General features: G+C 33.1%; 1 protein-coding gene and 3 long non-coding RNA genes across 4 annotated transcripts; 2 read left to right on the top strand and 2 right to left on the bottom strand.

Moving 5' to 3' along the window:
- The first annotated feature begins 9,704 nt into the window (after window positions 1-9,704).
- Window positions 9,705-11,678, top strand: LOC145073615 (uncharacterized). Its single transcript, XR_013691460.1, has 2 exons — window positions 9,705-9,942; window positions 10,734-11,678. It is a non-coding gene; the product is annotated as an uncharacterized LOC145073615 (long non-coding RNA).
- Window positions 10,536-11,644, bottom strand: LOC145073614 (uncharacterized). Its single transcript, XR_013691459.1, has 2 exons — window positions 11,279-11,644; window positions 10,536-10,843 (listed from the first exon to the last, which is right to left on the bottom strand). It is a non-coding gene; the product is annotated as an uncharacterized LOC145073614 (long non-coding RNA).
- Window positions 11,679-13,522: 1,844 nt separating the features above from the next.
- LOC145076707 (putative protein phosphatase 2C 75) lies at window positions 13,523-15,254 on the top strand. The gene is made up of 4 exons (XM_079022514.1): window positions 13,523-14,068; window positions 14,204-14,548; window positions 14,622-14,730; window positions 14,821-15,254. The coding sequence occupies exons 1-4, from the start codon at window positions 13,538-13,540 to the stop codon at window positions 15,201-15,203; spliced, it is 1,368 nt and encodes a 455-aa protein (XP_078878640.1). The 5' UTR covers window positions 13,523-13,537; the 3' UTR covers window positions 15,204-15,254.
- Window positions 15,255-18,675: 3,421 nt separating this feature from the next.
- LOC145076734 (uncharacterized) lies at window positions 18,676-20,579 on the bottom strand. Its single transcript, XR_013692777.1, has 2 exons — window positions 20,168-20,579; window positions 18,676-19,317 (listed from the first exon to the last, which is right to left on the bottom strand). It is a non-coding gene; the product is annotated as an uncharacterized LOC145076734 (long non-coding RNA).
- Window positions 20,580-22,425: the final 1,846 nt, after the last annotated feature.

The raw sequence follows: 22,425 nt of genomic DNA on the forward strand, positions 1-22,425 counted from the left end.
AAATACATTGATTTACGAGGTTTTCAAACATATTGGTTATTTTATACGTACATACATTTTCTAGAAACAAACATTTGTCTTGTTAGAATGCTACATTTATGTTAGTAGAAAATATGAGATTTTCTAGAAACAAACAAACAAAAATTACATAACAAACATTGTCATTTAATACTTATGAAACTCACCAGCTTAAATGCTGATCTACTCTTTGAAAACTACTTGTATGTCCCAGGGATTCAGTGATTACAGGTATCAAAACAGCTTTTGAAGAAGGGACGTTGCGTCGTTAGTTTAAATTCATATTTTGGCATCATATTGTAATTGGTTTTGAACATGTATTTTTAACAATGTAAACTTTCAATTATATATATGATGGTTGTATTGCTTTCTTTACTATGTATTCATTTGTTATGCTACAACATGAAGTCATCCGCCCCCGAACGTTTCCGCCGTTTCGGTTTGGGGGTGTGACATTGGGATACCAAGGATCACAAACAAGGTGTGAATAATCATGTAAATTAGCTTGGTACTCTCGATGTCATTTAGCATCTTATTTTAATGTGTCGATTAGCCACACACTCTCCATTAATCAATGATAATTTACGAGACACCCATTGCCACTCTTTATTAGTCCATATTAGTGTGTCAGTTAACCACACACGCTCCACTAATAACTTATAAAGTGTGATGTGCAATTTTATGGATTAGCATCAATGTAATGCCCCAATTCTCAGGTATTGTTTAAAATAAGATCTCTTGGGTTAGGCCCTACTCGACGAGTTGGTTGCCCTACTCGTCGAGTATCAGCGGAGTGGGATCGCGAGTTAGGTGACCTACTTGACGAGTCCATTATGGGACTCGGCGAGTAGGAGCTGGCAGATGAAACCTTAAATCTCGGGGTTTTGCACCCTATTTAAAGGAACCTTAGCCTCCCTTGGGCCTCTTTACAGTTCTAGAGAGTCCTTGAGAACCCTAATTCGTATGTGTGTGCCCATTGTGTGTTTGAAGCTTGAAAAGAGGATCTTTGGAGGGAGAAGGCTTAGAGGAGAAGGAGATTGGAGCAGGTAGAGTGTGGGAATCAACACTTATCTCAGTTATCATCTTATAGAGGTACCTAAATCGCCATTTTCCTTGTAGATCTCTTCTATTGGTTGAGTTTTAGGGTTTTTGTGGAATTTTAAGTTGGTAAGATGAGCTATGGGCAAGATCTGAGGTTGTAACCTTAGATCTGGACCCTCCTTGGATTCTAGAAGCATAAAGTTGCAGTTTTGGTCATGATTGAGGTCCCTCTTGAGCATGAAGCTCCATTAAGAACTTAAAATAGGCATTTAGAGCCTTTGTAGCCATGCATGCACGTAAATTTTGTAACTTTACGTGATAAGCATGCCCTAGAAGCTTGGATTTGTGATTTGGAGCCGCTGCATGCCTCAAAGCAAGTCTGTATGGAAAAAGGGACTGAATGGACTCGGCGAGTCGCAAGGTCGACTCGGCGAGTCACATGAAGATGGTCGTTAACTCGACGAGTTGTTTATCCAACTCGTCGAGTCTAATGAAGATTGCCATAGACTCGGCGAGTTTGATGAGTTTTCTCCAGGATATGTATGTGTGTGTATCCGTCGAGTTGCAAGGAGGAAACTCGACGGGCGGCCTTAAAGTTGATCGAGAATCGAAGGAGACGATTCACCCCGATGACTCGGCGAGTTGGAATGAGCTTCAGGGAACTCAACGAGTAGCTGAGGGTACTCGGCAAGTTGAGGTCAACATGGACTGTTGACCTTGACTGAGGACTTTTACTTTGACCAGGGGTTGACTAGTGGGTTATGGAGTACCTTAAAAGGTTAAGGAATTATGAGTATGTTGTACACTGAAAATATGTGGTGGAGCCTGTGTCAAGTGATCCGAGAGTTGAAGTTTACCTTTCGAGTCGACATCTGCGAGGTGAGTTATCATCACTATATCGATAGGGTCTACGACACCAAGGCCGACCCTTTAGTTGTTATTATTATGGTATGCTACATGTGATTATGATCTGTTAGATTGGAATCAGGGTAGACAATATGTTATGCTCTTATGATCCGTAGGGATTGGTATGTTAGTGACCTGCTAGGTCAGTGCTCTAGTTACGAGAGAATTCTATGATTGATGATCAGTGAGATAGATGTGTTGATGTCTGTGTAGGCCAATATATGATAGTTATGTGCATATGGTTAGTTGTTTGTTGGTTGGGTTGAGGCGGTCCTGCTTTGTGCTGAAGGCCAACATACCCTATGAGTGGTCCGGGGAGACTGTAGGCCACGTGGCGGACCAGTCATGCTGAAGGCTCGGGATAGATCCAGGTAGACTGTAGGCCCTTTAGGGCGGTCCAGTCAGGCCGATGGCCCAGTATGCATGTTGATTGATTGATTATTGCTAGTATGGTATTGTCAGTGTGGTATTGGTATTTTGGGGGTAGCTCACTAAGCCCTCGGGCTTACAGTTTTCAGTTTATTGTTTCAGGTACTTCAGGAGATCGTTGCAAGGCGAAGGCATGACCATACCGCTCCTCATCCTTATGATATGATTTTGGGACACTCTGATGAATAATGATTTGAAATGCTACTTGATGTTTATGTATGTTTGAAAAAGTTTAAATTTGGCGTAAAAATTTATGGATGTTACAATCAAATTCACATTTTTCCTAAAGTAACTAATATTGAGAATTTAATAAAAGAATTTATTTACTTTATAGTTTCATTATACTTATTAATGAGAATTATTTGTCCTATCCAAACAGTTATGCTAACGACCCTCCGCCAATCAAGGGAGTGGTATGTAAGAGTGGATACCCAATGACGGTCATTTTATAGGCCGCTTCGTTAAACACCCCTTATAGATCGGCTTCGTGAATGAGGCATACTAGCGGTTCGACTGACTTGTCTTATACATATAGTAAATACTAAACATTTAATTTTATATATAGCATAAGGTGTATTTTAAACATTTTAAAATACTAGGTTTAATTATTAAATTTTGAAAATTAAAAACTTTAATTTAAATTTAATTAAACCATATGATTTAAAATTATATTAATTAAACATTTAATTAATTTATTAAATCAGATAAGGATTAGTCAATTAAATCAATCAAGATAATTTAAACTAATCCATTCCCCTTAAATTTCGAAAATCATGGGAGGGATAAATCAAATTCTTATAATTATCTAGTTAATCAAACAAGGAGATAATTACCAAAAATAAGAAACCCTACCAAAACCCTAATTTTCGAAAATAGCAAATCTTGGGGAGGAAGGAAAGGGTTTCAATCCTTGCCATATTTCAAAATTCTGGAGGGTTAAGGTAACCCTAATTTTCAAAACCTGTATGACAATGGAAAGGGTTAAAATGTTTTCCAAAATTTCGAAACCAAGGGTTACGAAACCCTCGTTTCGAAAAACCCTAAGTCCAGAAGGGTTTAATTGACATAACCCCTAATTGATCAAATCCAACAAATTTCAATCAAATTCAATAGAAAACAAGCCAATGCTCTGATACCACTGATGAGTTTTGAGCATAACAAACAAAATCCTATGTGCGCATGCAACCCTAATTCCTGGATCTATGTTTTCTCTAATTGAACATACAACTTTTAAACATCAAATGGAAAACCCTAGGAGATCTATATTATTTTTGAAAATCATAACTAGGGTTAGTAAACATAACTTTTATTGTTATGTAGCAATAACAAAAAAAATCCAAGTCTTCTTGAACCTTGAGAGCAAGCGTCACAAGTGGCATGCCTCTAGTAGCTCACACCTAAACTAAGCAAGATGATGAGAGAGGAGAGAGGAGGAGGAAGCTTGAAATTTTATGCTGCTCTTCTAGGGTTTCAAGTGGCCGAAAATGTGAAGGGTCGGGTAAGGCTCTTTATATAGGTGAGGTAGCTTAAAGCCAAAGCTAGGGTTTTAGGAGAAAACACTAATTCCTTAGCTTAAGGACCAAACAACCCAAGAATCCTCATCCAAGAGCCCTTGGACGAAAATTATAAGGCCTTCCTAGAAGTTTTCATCCAACCTCTTCTAGGGAGGTTCTAGAGCCTCTTTCCTCAAATATCAATAAATGGCTAAACAACCCTTACACTTTTAATTAATTCAATTAATCCCAAAATTAATTCCAATTAATTTATGATTCATTATTAATTAAATAAATATGATTTTTAATTAATATATTAATATTATAATACATTAATAAATCAATTATCTCAATTTATTATTCAAATAATAAATTCAACATCTCTCCAAAAGTCATCATGTCTAGTTGCTAGTTGTGAGCGCAACCAAAAGGATTGTGCTACAATCAATTCAAGTATATAGTTATGGGCTTAGACACCTAATCCAATAGTAATCTGATGTCATTCCATGAGGAAGAAGGGTGAAGGGGATGTTGCCACTTGTCATCATCTGCTCGTGTCACGTGTCACAATCTCGACGACCCAATTTTATTATTTTTCTAAAATTCATAACTTTTGTATACGACATTAATTTTTGATGGTTTTTATATCAATTTGTAGCTCTTAATGAGTACTACAACTTTCAATGAGACTTTGTTGGCTAATTTACACTTTATTTTGCATGATTCGGTTCGAGGAGACTCGGACTGTAAATAATGTTGCGAAAACCATAACTTCTTTATACACATTCCGTTTTCAACGTTCTTTATATCGGCGGCTTCATATTGAAGAGTACTACAACATTGATTGATATTTTTTTGGCTAATAATCAACCAATTTTGATTTAGATTTATGTATCACACACTAGTATACTATGTCACACTTGAAACTTTGAAAAATCATAACTTCCTCATACATAGTCAGATTTTGACGTTCTTTTTATCGATGCGTTCCTATTGGTGAGCACTTCCACTTTCATTTACGTCAATTTGGCTAAAAATAAACCTATCTCCGCTTCACTTTTTATAGCGCACATTGTCGTATCAGTTTGAACGCGAAAGTTAGATAAATCATAACTTCCTCATACAAAGTCAGATTTGGGCGTTCTATATATCCACGGAATTTCCATTACATTTACTACAACTTTCGCTAAAATTATTTATCCTAGATAATCATTTATTTTTAATCTTTATTTTATTACCTCAACTATAAATTTTATTTTAAGGTTTTGTACAAATATAATATAATTCTAATATTTCTCCATTTAATGTGTACACGATAATAATTTATTATCTCATAACACATATGAAGAACAATCACTCTAATCAAGTATTTTAATTGTTCGTTAAAATGTATAATTATCATTATTATACTCTAAACGCCTAGCCCTAAATTGCAGACATTATAGATGAAACATACACACAGTCAAACCAAGATAGGTTAGGAAAGATGTGTGAACTTATGAAGTTCAATTTGAATTGAAATAAGCATCTCATGCAAAAAAAATAGTTGCTTCAATAATAGGATTCAAAAGGTTGAATTCCGAGAAACGAATATAGACTATAAGGTATGTCGTAGCCAGTGGGAGCAATTGGTATCTTTGTTTCAATGCGAAAGTTCAAGGAATTTGAATTTCAAGAAATAAAGATGAGCCCTATATATATATATATATATATATATATATATATATATATATATATATATGCGTGTGTGTGTGTGTCTATGCTAGTGGGGATATTGTTATCACCCTTTGTAATGTATTTGGATAATATATAATTTAAAGGAAACAATTTTATAACATCTCAAGTGTAAAAGCTTGGATTTGTTTGAAAATTTGTTTTGACTTGAATCACATGGGAGAAACAATACACATATTGAATGTAATGATCTATAGAGATAGATCTAGGTAATTCATAGGTTAGGCCAAACTACATGAAATCTCAAAGCAACTTGAATGTATGACATGACAATGAGCATCACTAATGTCCTAGTATTAATATGGAAGAAATGATTAGTGTGTTACATGCTTTCTGCTTTTGGGATCGATCATCTATGCCAATGAAATATAATAGATTTGATGACTCGTATGCCTCGAGAATGACTGGTTGGATCAGATTAGCTTGGCGAAAATCAATGAATCAAATTCAAAAACATTCCTTAGCCGTCTAGGAGGGCAAAAGAAATGATCTTAGTATGGAAGATATCAATGGAAAGCTTACAGTGATTCTAAGTTCCACACTTATAAAGACGTTTCTGTTTGGAGTTGAGATTCATGCTTTTAAAGAATGGTGAAGCATTATTCCTGGAAGATAATCACTGATGATACTTATGAAAGTTCTTGTGACTATAAGAGATTCATTAGTGACATCATTTCCGAATTCAATCATTGATGTTACTTATGAAAGTTCTTGTGACTATAAGGGTGTACTTACCTAGAGTATATGTGTCAAGTTGCACAAGCTCACATGACACATACTCAGTAAGTACCATCATATTTTATAATTTGTTCGAATGTAAAGGCATCAAAGTCAATAGAATTATATCATAAGAAAATCTTGTCGATCTATTTGCTACGTCAACAAGTCTGCCACTAAGACATGGTCATAAGGCAATTGATTTCAAATGATTTGACTTAAGTAGACTTGGAATAGTTTATTTTAATTTTAAAACATATAACAGTATAATTGTAACTATTGTTGATGTTTATTTTTTGGAGACTTAATAAAGAGCTTTTGCTACTATCAAAGTTGGGATATTCATTACCGTGTTTCACTTTTGCTTGTTTTGAACCCACTTCTAGAATTCCAGAATATTAAATTATTTTAAAAACTTCACAGTCAGTTATACTATCAGGAATGAGTATTGGAATTTAAGATTGTCATGAGTGTTAGTTGATTGGACCATACGATATTGGACATAAGAGATTACACTAATACTACATGGGTACTTGAAATGGGGATTTTAAGTATCGTAACAATTTGTACATAGAGATTACTTCATGTGTCCCGTCACGAGTAATTCTAAGATGATAATATACTTTATTCTTCAAACCTAGATACATATGGGGTTTTTCTTTAAGAAATTTGTTGTGCATTGGTCTGCTCCGACATTATCCGTAACTAGTAGTCATAAAGGGTATGCCCGTGTATGATCTGAATAGTAGTCAAAGTTTATTTTTTTCATTTTGCCTTCACATGAGAAGTGGTATCCTTGGGCTCCTCGATGATTTGGTGTTGACATCTAATGTGCTTGGCGGGGTCCTAACTAAATTTGATGTGTTCAACTTAGTAGTCGGATGTAATCGTCACAAATATTTATCAGGAAACAGAATTTTGAACTATGAGATTGATCCTTATCCATGTATCAAGTTAATACATATATCTAGAATGAATGAATAACTAAACACTTATCTAAGGGCTAAACTTGACTAGGTCAAGAGTTTGGTAGTTGCATTAGAAGACTACTTTATGTTGATTGTTAGTGACCTATTTTGATATTAAAAGTTAACGACTTGTCCAAGTGGGAGACTGTTGGATGTAATGTACAAGGTCATTAATTGTTTTGATACTATTTCTAATAAAAACAGGGTCCTTTTGGGTTGACCTCATAACACAAATTGAAATAAGAAATTAAGATAAATAAGTTATTAATTTATTATGAATTAATAAATTAACTGGAAATTATTTTGGTAATTAATTAAGGAGCTTGAATATTAATTAATGCGAGAGAATATTCCAAAAGATCCTGGAGACCTGATATAGAAGAACATGATAGGCTTCCTGATAAGGATAAGGCAGGTTTGAATCACATAAGGATTAACCTAAGAAGTTTGAATCCTTTTAGGATTATATTTGCAACATATAAATAGACAATTAGGAGTAAACCCTAGAGCTGCTGATTCCCTTCATAAATTTTATCCATCTTCTTCTCCCCTCTCTTCATAACTAAAATTCTAACCCAACTCCTAGGGTTAGTGAATTCTATATAAACCCTAGTTAGGGTTTCATCGTTTTACTTTTGGTGTTGTGGTTCTGATTTCATTAGAGGGGTGCTATAGTTGATCTGAGTTACGAGATCACAATCAAGCAATAAAGAGGTTAGTAGTTCATTATTTTTTTTTAAACTAAGTTGATAAAACTAATAAAACCTAAATTCTAGGACGCATGTGAACTTAGGTAAATCTCTTGATTGTTTCCGCTACAGTTTGATGTGTACTTGATGCTAATAATCCCCAACAGTGAACACAAATATCAATATCTCGAAATAAAATTATGTGTGCATAAGGAGTTTATGTAAGGATCCAATCGTTAAAGTAAAGTGCACCAAGCCAAAAGAGTCAAAAGATTCTCGTTGTGCATCTCGCTAGGAAAGATGATAAAGGTGAACACCCTAAGAAATTAATTTGTTATGATTTACTTAAGTACGGGTATAGTGAGTAGTTGGAAATTTCCAACATTACCGAGGGACATTAGGGGCTTGGGGCATTCATTCTTAAGAATTGAAGTTAGCACCAGAGTTACTGATGAGTAAGGTTAGAAACCTTAACCTTGTTCCCACTCTTCTACTTCTAGACCTCCTCCCATTGTTTCATCGGTACAAAGACCTAAAAGAGCCAATCATGTATCTTATCTCTTACATTTTGGTTCGTTTGTTATCACCAATTCCTTACACCCATGAATTGAATGAGTTGAACCTGAAGAGAAACTTTTCTTCATAACTCTAGTTCATGGAATGTTTTACAAGGATGCAATGGAATTATGTACATTACAAGATCAAATGACATTCTAAATGCTCCAACTGACCATTTGTTTCATATGAGACTAGTGTGCATGTCTCAAGAGATTGCAAATTGTTTTCACTGGCTACTTTCTTTTTATCTGAGTAAGATAAAAAAAAGGAAACTGCTGACAAATGACTACAAATGGATAAATTCTGAAATCATCAGAGAGGTAGATAAATTATTTACTCACGGTTTTAGGTAATAAAGGTTTTGACATCATCAGATTGGGGGAGACTGTAAGGCCGAACCTTATAATCTGATGTGCCAAACCTACTTCACATTGATCATCAATCATCATTTGATTCGTTAATCCAAACTCAACCAAAACAAACATGCGGTTTTCTTGTGCACGAAGTATCGAATATGCAATCTTAGTGATTAAGATCTTATCCTTGTATACTTTTGTTTAAATATTTGGTATGTAAGTATTTCCATATATTAGATACATTATCACAATATATAAGTTGTAGTAGAGTTTATTGTAAAGCTACGACTTTGTAATCAAGGGCGGCACATGAAACTTAGAATCGGAGGGGCCAAAATGAGAACTTCATAGGATAATAATATAAAGTAGTTAATTTTTGGTTAAGAGCTATAATAAAAAAATCTAAAAATAATAACACTAAAGTGTTCTAATACCGTTAGTAAAAAACAAACCACGTATACACATTATACACATTGCCATTTGAAAATGTGATCATCTAGCTATAAATATGGAATGTTACAAAACCCACATAATCCCCAAACTACTATTTTATAGAAATTTTGAGAATGTATTTTTCCCTTCATGTGTTATAAAATCGACATGTTGGAATAATATAAGATAAACCACGGTAAATGATTAGTCTAAATTCCAATTCGTTTTTAAAGAAAATTTGATATTTCATAAAATAAAATAATATTAATAATTATTAAAGTAGACTTGCAACTTTTTAATATTTTAACTATTATTGTAGATAGTAGGTTGGTGTGATCTTTTATATCCTTCAAGTAAATATTCTACTTCAAGAAAGAGAAAAAGAAAACCTACACATCCACAGATTCGGCGACGAAAGTTGCTACCTTGTTGATGAGAATTGGAGAATGCACTTCAGCGAGCTTTAGAGTGGAGAGACATAATACTAGCGGAGAGGACTAGAGGAGAGGGATGGTGAACACCTAATGGGGTCAACATTTTCTATTTTTGGTGAGAAATCTGTTCGTAGTTGAGCATTCAGGCGGCCGACGTTTTCTTTCCGGTACTTACTTTTTTGCCAGAAGTGGTGAATTTCTAGACTGAGCTTTTATATTTTTTTCATAAATTGGGTTAACAACTTGGATTATAGAATGCTCTTTTTCTTTCATATAAGATATTTAGTTTCCTAGTCAATTGATATCCTAATTTTTAGGATTGTTTTGATTTGTTCTTATATATTTTCCTGATTTTGATCATATTTGATTGATTTTTCTGATTTTTGGGAGTTGAGTAGCTATTTGAATGAAATTTTGGATTCTATATATAATTAAGGTGAAGGGCCAAGAAAGCTACTAAAAAATAAAATATGTATGAAATTGTTATACAAGTATTACGAAGCCAAAAAGCAGGGGGGCCATGGCCCCTCCTGACCCCTTAAAGTCTCTGTTTGTCATTCTCTTTTTGTGAGAGTTATTAATCAAAATTGTTTTTTGATTAATTGTTGTTCTTTATTGTTTATTATTGCTTGTTGATTGTCTAAAGGGAGTGCACTCATAGCATCTTGCCATGTCATTTTTTTGTATGTCATGTCATCTTTTTGTCTTAGCATCCAATTCTTAGTATTTCATAGGGAGTGGTAACACTCCTAACACTCTATTTTTATTTTCAAATTTAAATAAATTATATTTTTTAATACACAAAATTTTACATATATTTTTTTATACATAATCCATCATAGACCCGGATAATTTCAGCAATACTTGTTCAAACTCCCATTTCAGTTACATTTGAAATTGAGTTGCAGGCTCTTGTTATTGCTCTGTTTACATCTTTTCCTTGCTAATGTTGTTTCAGGTCCAAATCACGGCTGTTGGTTCAAAACATCAACCAATGAAAACATGTTTGAAGCATATCACACATTTCATTGGATTAATGAATCAAATCACCCATTTCATTATTGGATCCTACAAAATTATATTTAGAAGGAAAATTAGTCATACTCAGTTAGGAAGCCATATGCTATTAATACATATACAACAAAACAAAAAGACTAGAGATGTAGAGCAAGACCGCAAGCAAACATTTGAGCCCGACATTTCATCGAACATGTAGTGTGCATGTAAATTAGAGATAACTGATTAGTACAATAACATCAAATCTAACCCTTAATCAATTCAAAGACTTTTTTTACTATAAAAATCGATCATCAAGTTGGTTTTAAAGAGTTGAGTTTGTTGATTTTGGTTGGATTCACTATTTGGTTGTGATATTGACGAACTCAAGAAGACTAATTTCTGATAACAATTGGTATACAAACTACAAACAAAATGGGTTCTTCCAGAAGCTAAACCACAAGATTTGGGTTTTCTAGTTTGATTAAAACAAGCAAAAGCTCTTACTAGTTGAAGAATTCAAAAGGGGGGAAACGATTGAGAGCTTGAGCATCTATTTTCTTGGCCAGTGAATGTCTGGCTCATACAAGATCTTTCAGGTCAAAAAGGAAAGAACCAATCAGGTGCTACTCTTCTCCTCTCTCTCCTCTCGTTACGCATGTAGCGACTTCAAGCTGGCGAGCCCCCTAGCGAGAGCTAGGGGCGGTGTTCCTTTTCCTAGCGAGCTCTTAGCGAGAGTGCTTAGCATCTCCACTCCCATCAGCCTAACATTCAACACATATGTAGGATAAGTTTGACATGTTGGAATGGTGTGGTTATTATGATTCAATATTTTATGTCTGCTTGCATGTAGTTTAAATAGATTAACCCAAGACGGATATGATATTTTTATGCCGTCAAGTCCTAATATGTTATGTGTTATATATATATATATATATATATATATATATATATATATATATATATATATATATATATATATATATATATATATATATATATATATATATATATATATATATATATATATATATATATATATATATATATATAGAGAGAGAGAGAGAGAGAGAGGTTCAAATGTTTTCACTATCTATTGTGTGCATGTATGATTGATTCTGGACCAATCATTTTAGTTATTTTAAAAAAGTAATTAATGCATATTAAATGCTGAAGATTTATAATTAATACCCATTATATCTTCAACATGTAATATGTATTAATTTCTTTCTTAAAATAACTAAAATGATTCTTCGAAAATCAATCATACATGCACACAATAGATAGTGAAAACAAAATAAGCTAACTATATATATATATATATATATATATATATATATATATATATATATATATATATATATATATATATATATATATATATATTTGAACAACCAAAATATATATAAAAACCAAGAAGTCTGGCAAAATGTTAAACTTTTAAAAAGAAACTTGCAATGGTTTATCATGTGATCATTCCAACCAATTTACACTTGTATTTATAAAATTATACTAGTGAAACAAACATAAAACAATAATATTTATGAAGTCGCTCTTATGAATAGAAACAGTATCAAACAGAACCGAGTTTCTGTACCTCCACATAATCCAACTTGTATTAATTACAATCACTTAGAATCTTTGCATGCGCTAGATTGCCATTTTTGCATCATTAACCAGTGATAGCCATCTAGATATGGACTAAAAATGTAAGGTAGTAATATCGCACCAATTGGCAACGCCTCTCCAAACCTCCATCACAACCACATACTAAGACCAAAGTATAGTTAATTGATTCAACACTACATTTACTCATTAGACAATCTATCGTATCTATATCAAGACAAGGTCTAGTCAAGTTAAGCCTAGAGTGTAATATGCCATGCAACAAAATTTTACTTTATTTGGCATAAGCTTACACCACCTTGTTTTAACATCAAGAAACGGGTTAGAGAGATCGTCAATATAGGAGCACGAGCACTCCTAGCTAAGAAAGCCCACAAAATTGAATCCGACATGTAGAAAGAAAAACATCTTACAAAATCAACATCATATCATGAAATTGCTCATCCACGAATCAGAAGGCATCACACTGGAGACCACATCCCATTTACACATTGATCTCTAACCCAACAACCATTATCCATCTCCATACAAAACAATCTCCAAAATCGAAAATTAGAATATATCCCCATTTCTAACCCTCTACGAGATAGAAGAATAAAGAATAACATTGGAGTCATGAAGGTTCTTAAACGACCCAACTAGTAATCGTATAAAGAGATAGTTCCACTAAAAAATTATAAAAAATAACTCGGATACTATAAAAAAATTAAAATCAATCTTGTAATTCCATTGATCTCAAGTCGCTATTTATATTTATAATACAAAATGGTTTACATCTTCTCGATGTTTATCGAAATGATAACTATCATAATCAAATACAAATACCATAGAATATTCACATAACAACTATACATGACCTTATATGATCTTGTATCATTGTATGTGTACAAACTACAAAGACTTGAGTCCTGAGTTTGACGTAGTGGATGGACCCAAGGAAACTCAAAATGGGCCCAAGATGTCAATTCCGAAGGCACTTACGTGGTACTAAAAGAATCATAACGGGCCCACAAGTGTACAATTTGAGACTTTATTCTTAGGACTTCAGCTGTCACGTGTCAGCTCCCATCGTCGTTTATCGCCATCTAAATTGACCCCGTTCCCACGTGGCAACATCAGAGAGCCACATAGTCGGCTTTCATGGGCACCGAGAGCAGCCGCCCCTTCCGTTACCTCCTTTATATCCTTCAGCAAAAGGAAATTGTTTTCACTTTTCGAACCTCTGTTAAAGATGATGGTAAGTTTTCAATATTTACAGATCGCCGGCCATTTTCAATGAAGCGGGTGTATGGCAGTCGGAGGAGCGTGATGCGGCCGATCGACGAGGATGTTGATTCACCTGATAAATCCCGGGAAAGACGTCGACGTAGGATTGAGATGAGGAGGAGGTTAGCTTTAGTTTCCCCTGTCGCCGGAACCGGAACTGATAACTTGGATGCTCCAAAGTCACCCGCGGTGGAGTTGGTGAATGAGAACGCCGAGCCGTCGGCTAGTAATAAAGAAACGCCGGTGTCTTCACCGGCACCGCTGTACGGGTCGATATCGGTGGTTGGTAGGGCGCGTGACATGGAGGACGAGATATCGGTTCAGCCGAACTTCTGCCGGCCGGAGATAAACGGTTACAGACCGGTGCATTTCTTCGGTGTATTCGATGGCCACGGAGGGCATCACGTAAGCCACGTGTCTTTACATATATGTAAAAATCAGAAATTTTTTCGTGTTCCAAGAGGGCATTTCTGTCAGTTTGTAACTTAATTTTTGACTTTTGAAGGACAAAATAGTAATTACAGGACTTGTGTTGAGCAGGTGTCTGCATTGTGTAAGGAGAACATGCACGTTATCATGGAGGAGGAGTTAATGCGCGTGAGAACCACCGGAGACAAGTCAACCGGAGAAGATGTGGAAGAGCTATGGCGGACATCAATCAACCGGAGTTTCGAGAGGATGGATGAGATGGCGATGGCGTTATGTCAATGCAACGGGATAGAAAACTCGAAGATGTGTAGATTCCATCCGCAGTTATCTCTGGTAGGATCGACGGCGGTGGTGTTGCTTTTGACAGATGAGTTCATAATCGTCGCTAACTGCGGCGACTCACGCGCCGTCCTCAGCCGTAGCGGAAAAGCCGTACCACTCTCCTTTGACCATAAGGTAAACACAAAGTCGTTTCAAAGTCTTGATTAAAGTCAGATTTGTTATATTCCATTTGTTTAATTAATTATAGTCTGATCGGGAAGACGAACGTGAAAGAATCGAAGCTTCCGGTGGCCGGATCTTGTTCGCCGGAAACGGGGCACGAGTTGAAGGTGTTCTTGCTATGTCTCGAGCTATAGGTTATCTTCTAGTTCTACTCCTTTCATCAATGAACTTTCTGTTATAATCTTAGTTGATTTTTGATAAAATTGTTCAACGTGTTCAAACAGGGGACAGATTTCTGAAACAAGTGGTAATATCGGAGCCGGAGTACACATTCACGAGAAGAGAATCAGAGGATATGAGTTTGATATTAGCTAGTGATGGATTGTGGGATGTTTTATCAAGTGAATTGAGTTGCGAGGTAGTTCGTAAGTGCCAACAAGAAGATGAAAAATGTAAAATGGGGATGGTGGCTCAAAGGGCGGCCGGAGGAGGAGGAGGTGGTGGTGGTGGTGGGCAGGTGTACGCATCTCGAAGTGCCACCGCATCGGCGGCGGCTTTACTGGTACGTCTTGCTATGGGACGGCGGAGCAATGATAATATAAGTGTGATTGTTGTTGATTTAAGAAAAGGTGAAAGTAAAAAAGAGAGGGTTAATAGTGTAGGGTAACTTTGTTATTGTTGAATTTCTTGAGTAATATTGTAGATCTTTATTTGTGTTTTTACGGTATTAATCGGTAGTTAAGTAGTTTTAATTTATTAGAGTAAATTAGACGGTTCCCTCGTCCAAATGTTAAATTGTTCAATTTGTTTTTATTTTTAAAAATTAACCAAGATTTTGTTTTTTTTATTATTTTTTTCACTCAGTTGTCCCTATGAACTAAAATAATTATTTTGTCCTTAATAATTTTTTTAAATTTTTTTTTCTTTTATTAATTTATGGTTTTTAGATTAAGAAAAAAGAAAAAAAAATATATCTCTGCCCAAGAACACCCTAACCCCTTCCCTGAATTCCTTCCTATTCGCCTCCATCCCTGTTCAAAACCCTAGACCCGAATTCCTTCCTATTCGCCTCCATCCCTGTTCAAAACCCTAGACCCACCTGCATCTCTGTTTGAAATACGAGAATCTGAGGTATTGAGAGGTGCAGGTGACGATGATTCAATTGATGGCGAACACTAGATGGTTCGACGATGGCGACACGTTTCAAAGCCATGGTTAGAGAACCCCCTCTCTATTTTGGGCTTTATTTATCTCTGTGAAGTGAAGAGAGACAATGAATTGAAGAGAGACAATGAATTGCAGGTTATGGTGTAATAAATTGTCGAATAGGGGACAATGGTGATGGTGATTGCAGAGTTGGTGGTTCCACTGGAGACTGTGGTGATGAGGCTACGTTGGTTGTTCCATCGGAGGCTATAATGATGGCGATCCTCCATATCCAGAAATCGGCAACAACTCTCTCACCATAGATTGTGATCACATCATGTAGTTACATTGGTTGGAAAATGGTATTTGCTATAGATGTACCAATGAGGTATGGAACATCACCTTAGAGGCTGGTGGTATACGAAGGTGGTATTTTGGTGGTGATGGTGGTGGGTCGAGATTCTACATGTGGTGTTTGAAGTAATCATAGGTGAGTTTTCCAGTAGAGGCTGTTGGAGGTAATGTTGCTGGTTAGGTGGTTAATGGAGGTTCACAATTAGTTTTTGGCTAGTGTTTGTACAAGAGGGTGGCAATGGTGAAGGAGGTGGTGGTTTGTGGTTCTTTTTCGGGAAGCATGTATCATAAGGAAGAGGTGAAACAATTGCCTCGATGGAAGGAGGGTGGTGGTCTTGAGGTTGGAACCAGAATAGAGTGGAGTGAGGGAGTGAAGTGGAGAGAGGTGAGGGTATATTTTCTAGTGGTGGATTAGATTTCTGGTGATCTTGGTGGTGGTTAAGTGTTCTTCAATAAGAGAGAGAGAGAGAGAGAGAGAGAGAGAGAGAGAGAGGACCTATCATTTTATTTAAAATATTTTTAATAACTAAAAATAATAAAAAATGATAAAAATAAATGAAAAATAAAATTACAAAGGGCATTATGGTCATTTTATGCCTCGAAAATGATTAAATGTGTAAATTTAAATTAACGAGGAATGAAACATGCAACTTTGAACTAAATGAGGGATAGATGGGGTAATTTTTGAAAATAGGGACTGAACGCGCAATTTAGCATTTGGAGCTTGGATGAATAGTGTAATTTACTCAATTTATTAATTAAGTTAGTGTATTTTGCACATGTTTTTAGGTGCATTTGTTGAGTATTAAGAAAATAGACGAGGAAAAATTATATATATATATATATATATATATATATATATATATATATATATATATATATATATATATATATATATATATATATATACTAGCCGTTTACCCGCGCCAAGTGATGGGTGTGGATAGTTTTTTCAAAAATTATTTTCTAGATGGAATAGGTTTTTTTGCGCAAATAATTTACTACATCTAAACAATTATAAAAAAAGTCGTGTTTGGAGAAACCAAATCAATAAAATAAAAAATAAAAAAATTGGAATTATTTACAAATATACATTAATACATATTTAATTAATTGTGCATTATTAATCATGCAACACTTTTTATACACCACATTTGATGTATATAATCAATTGTTATTGAATTATTCGTTATGTTTCACTAATAGTTTTGTATTAATACATGAAATTAAGTAAACTAACAATTATAAATGAGTTTTTTTTTTAAAGAGATAATCATCTGTTCAGTTTTTAAAAATGGACGCTTACTTCCAAATGTCTCATCCCAGATTTAGTCAATATCTCTACTTATGTCTTAAATGTCATTTTTAAAGTGGTTAATGGCACCACTTTTCCACCGAATGTTTGATTCCATGCCCTAAGATCATATATTGTTCATATTTATTAGGGAAATTTCCGGAAAAGTTTCAATATTTTATCATAATTTACGAAAAACTTTCAAACTAAAATTTGTTTACGAAAAAGTCTCAATTACCGGTAAAAATGACGATTTGGCCATATTTTCCCGGTTTTATTACTTACTCGGTTTTAATAAAGTTCCATTATTTTACCATAATTTATGAATAAGTCCCAAATTATGGTAAAATAATGGGACTTTAATGAAAATTATCGTAAAATAATGAGACTTTAATGAAACCGAGCAAGTATTGAAACCAATAAACCGGAAAAAAGGGTCAAATCGTCATTTTATCCGGTAATAGGGACTTTTTCATAAACCAGTTTTACTTTGAGACTTTTTCGTAAATTAGGGTGAAGTATTAGGACTTTTCCGAAGATTTCCCTATTTATTATGCTTGTTTAGTTATTTGTTAGATTAAATAAAAAATGATTTTTTTTTCTTAAAATTGAAATTTGTTTAATAGAATGTCACTCATTCTTGAAATTCTCAAGGAGGGGGGGGGGGGGGGGGGGGTGGTTGTTAAAATTCGAAATTATAACGTGAAATCCGGAATGTTAGTCCAGGATTTTGGAATGTTGATCCAAACTTTAATTTTTTTTCATAACTTTTTTTTTTAATCCAGAGTGTCATTCCAAACTAAATGGTTATTTTTTTCAACAACAAATTTTGTTGGTGATTTTCTTCAAATACTTATTATTTACTCAAGTTTCGTTAAAAGATTTGACAATGAGAATAGACACAACTATCATTAAACATTAATTTTAGTTCAACTATTTGTTATTTTTTTCGACCAACAATGTATTTAGATGAAATTTATATCATTAATATTTACTTTATTATAATAAAATATTTTTTGTTAAATATTTAAGGATATACCATATTAAAGAATTAGTTTGTAATGTTTAAAAGAATCTACAATTCTTTAGAAACAACTTGGTAGATAAATATATTGTTGGTGAATTTATTTAATATTAATTAGTTGTTTACTTTATCATAACGTATTGAAAATTGGACGTAGACTCGATGCCATCCATTAATAAGAAATTTTTTGAAATTGAATTTTTTACACTAAAATCAAACATATGAGTTTCAAATATTCGATGCAATTTAAAGCCTAAAATCAAATGACAAAGTTAAATACTAACGATTAACAATTAACATGAATATGGGATGCATTCGAGATCCAAACAATAATATTACATCGATTAATAAGAAAAATAATATATTCCCATTTTGGTATACGATACTTAACATAAAAGTACCATTTTTTAAAATACAACAGTTAAACAAATTATAGACCCTCTATCAGGTCATTCTTTCTCAAGCAAATTATATACACCATATGTGCTTCTTGATTTATTTTAGTTATCCTGCCTTGACTAAACTTCTAAATATTGGCTCTTCTTTCTTTCCTGTGAATGAAAAAATAAAGAATAAAAATAGACAAACAGATATAGAAATACAACTTTTTCCACATCCACATTTCAATGCATAATTACAACAAGTCAAGTTCAATGCAATGGATTCAAACCATCACCAACCAGAAACCTTGAGCAGAGAAGAGCAGATGGAGAAATATAAACAACAAAAGAGGTCACTCCACTATCATTAAGGATTATGCAAGCACATCAAAACCCCATTCAATAATCAAATTAAATAAGCATTTTTATGAACTAATTTGGCTACTAAAAACTCAACCAGGTTAGTAACTTAATCATGCAAGATTAGATTAACTGTATTTGTCCAATAAACTGATTTCGGCATAAAAAATTCATCATCTTGAATTACTTCATGCATTAAATCCCTGCCTCAAGAAAAGCATCCCTGTTAATATAAGAACCGGTTAAAATTTGAAGCTACAATCTTAATGAACATAACAATACAAATATAAAAAATAGTATACATATCTTGATACTGATAGTTTTTTTTTATGATAAAGTCACTTGTTCTTCCATAAACTTTTCATACACATATACTACCTACATATAGAGAGAAACTTCATCTTATTAGCATTTATAAAGGAAACAGGAAAACAAAAAGGGAAAATACAAATATGCTCTTCTTTCCCTCTTCTCCAAGATTGTACCAGGACCTTTCCTTTCCGACTTATGTGTGTGTTGAAGGCAATATTGAAGGCAGTTAACAATGAAAACTTAGAAGGGTTATAAACATCAAATTAGTCAACATGAAAACTCAACATTGTAAAGGAAATAAGAATGTGTATCGATCCACGTGGGAAAGTGATAGAAAATGGATTACCTTGAGACTGTCATTATAGGTTTCCTAGCAACCACACCATTTCAGTGAACACAAACCACAATCAATAGATCTTGAATTCTTCTTGAGAGTTAAGTTCTAAATAATTTTATTTGTAAGGTATTTTTTTTTAATATTTAAACCAAAGACAACAAAGTCAATAAGAAATCATGCATATGAACTATAAATGTTGGACCTGATGTTAGATCTTCAAAGTCATACCAGATTCTGAATGAAAGCAAAGTAAAACGATGGTTTTTTTTTTCCTTTTATGACCCATAACAATATAGGTGAAAAAATGATACATGAGGTTAGATATTCAAAGTCAAACCACATTATGAGTAAAATCAAGGTAAAAAGGTGAGGTTTCGACAAATTATACCCAAAACACCATATAAATCAAGGTCAAAAATGGTACCTGAGGTTAACACTTCAAAAATAGAAATCAAGGTCAAATGATGAGAGAATAGAATAGTAGCACATGCTAGATGTCGTTAGCTGTTCGAGAGAGATGGCTGTAGTGAACGGTGGTAAGATGAAGTGTGACGGTGATGAAGGTGGCTTGTTTGATGGTTGTGAAGGTTATGTGACAATAAAGTTCACTGTTAGTGGGTTGTGATGTTTGATAGTTAGGATTTTGGGTTTCTAAAGGAGAGATGCGAGAGAAGAGAAAGGCGGAGGCGTTTAGCAGCGACTATGATTGTTTTCTCAATGGTGAATATGTGGTGGGTAACTGCGTTGGATATGAGACTATGGGAGGAATTTTAGAGTATTTTATAGAGAGGGATAGCGTTTAAGGAGGGAATAGATGGCGACTCATGTACGGTTATTCTACAAGGAATGGGTTATGGAGACCGAGATAATAGATTATATATAAAGTTTATCTATAGACCGATTCCCACTTGACTGATTCAATTGGCAAAACCTAAGGAAGACCGGTTCTTCTTTGACCAGTTTAGTTTAATTTGAAGATGAGAGCAAAGACCAATTCAAAATGTACGTAATTTAATAGGATAAGATTTGGTATTTTTGTATGCATAAACTGATTGTAAATAGTGTAATAAGCCTTATACCTCTTAAAATTCAGCAAAATCTTGTAAATGCTTTTTAAGGTATATATATATATATATATATATATATATATATATATACACACACATACTAGGTGTGTGACCCGTATATTATATGAGTTGATTAAAAAAAATAAATATAAGGGATAGACATTAACTATTTTCTAAAGTAAAATTTTTAAATAAATATAAATGAAATGATAAATAATTCAGTCTATACTAATAAAAAATTATTATCATGTTTTAAATAATCATGTTGGATATTAACGTAAAAAATTAGGTATTTTTTGAAGTAAGCTTTCGAAATAAAAACAATAAATAGAATAAACCACAAGGACCATTTATGTAATTTTTCTTAATTAATCTATATACTAATAAAACTAATTAATATAAATTCATAAATGAGATTGATTAATATATTAATAGAAATAAAAATTCACAATTGGAAGGTATATTATATACATTAATTCACATTAATTATTATGAGGTGATATTTAATAAGTGGAAGATGAATAAAAATAAAAAATAATACAAAAATGACAAGTGGAAAAAAAATAATTTTAAAATTCTAATAAAATGCCATGTGTTAAATCAATAAGAAGTTGACATTTGACAAAATTATCTTTATTTATTAGGTTAAGATATATATATATATATATATATATATATATATATATATATATATATATATATATATATATATATATATATATATATATATATATATATATATATATATATATATAAAGCATATTAGCCATCTCTTCAATTTTAAGATGTACAAGTTACAAAGCTTTTTGTACAAATAAATTATAAATAACAAAAATATTAATACTTACCAAAAATTTGAAGACTTAAATTAAGGAAAATTATTAAAAAAATTAATCATGAGCAAAATAACAGTTTTAAAATATTAAACTAATCAATATAAGTTAATTTACATTTGTTAAACTACATACAGATAATAATTAATTTACATCAAATGTATAAACATACAATATAAATATAAGTTCTAAACATAAATATTTTAATTAAAAGTGGTAATTTTTTTTTATTACATAATAACATATATAAAAAACTAATAATTATTTTTCCGTAAGAAAACTATTCACCAAAAAAACTATTTTTTGTCGCTGCTTTGCGTGGGCACACACACACACAGATATATATATATATATATATATATATATATATATATATATATATATATATATATATATATATATATATATATATATATATATATATATATATACACACACACACACATATATTGCTGAGTTCTTGTGCGAACAAAAAGATTTTTAAAAACTTACGAACTTATAATCAACTCATCATTTTTCAACACAAAAAAATTTAATTATTTTCCAAATTTTGCGTCTAAGTCATATTTAGGCTAAAAAAGGATTTGACAATTTCTTTTATTTATTTTTGAAATTTGCATGTATGCACAATCAGTAGTTGTACGGACTGTTAATGAGCACAATCAACAATCATATGAACTGTGGATATGCACAATCAGCAGCTATATGGATTGTTTATGAGCAATCTGTAGTCCTAATTACCGCGGATTGTGCTCATTAACAGTCGTACAAAATCCCCAAAA

The sequence above is a fragment of the Lactuca serriola genome, chromosome 9, assembly GCF_051521515.1.
Source record: "Lactuca serriola cultivar US96UC23 chromosome 9, Lser_US96UC23_V15, whole genome shotgun sequence".
Lineage (NCBI taxonomy): Eukaryota > Viridiplantae > Streptophyta > Magnoliopsida > Asterales > Asteraceae > Lactuca > Lactuca serriola.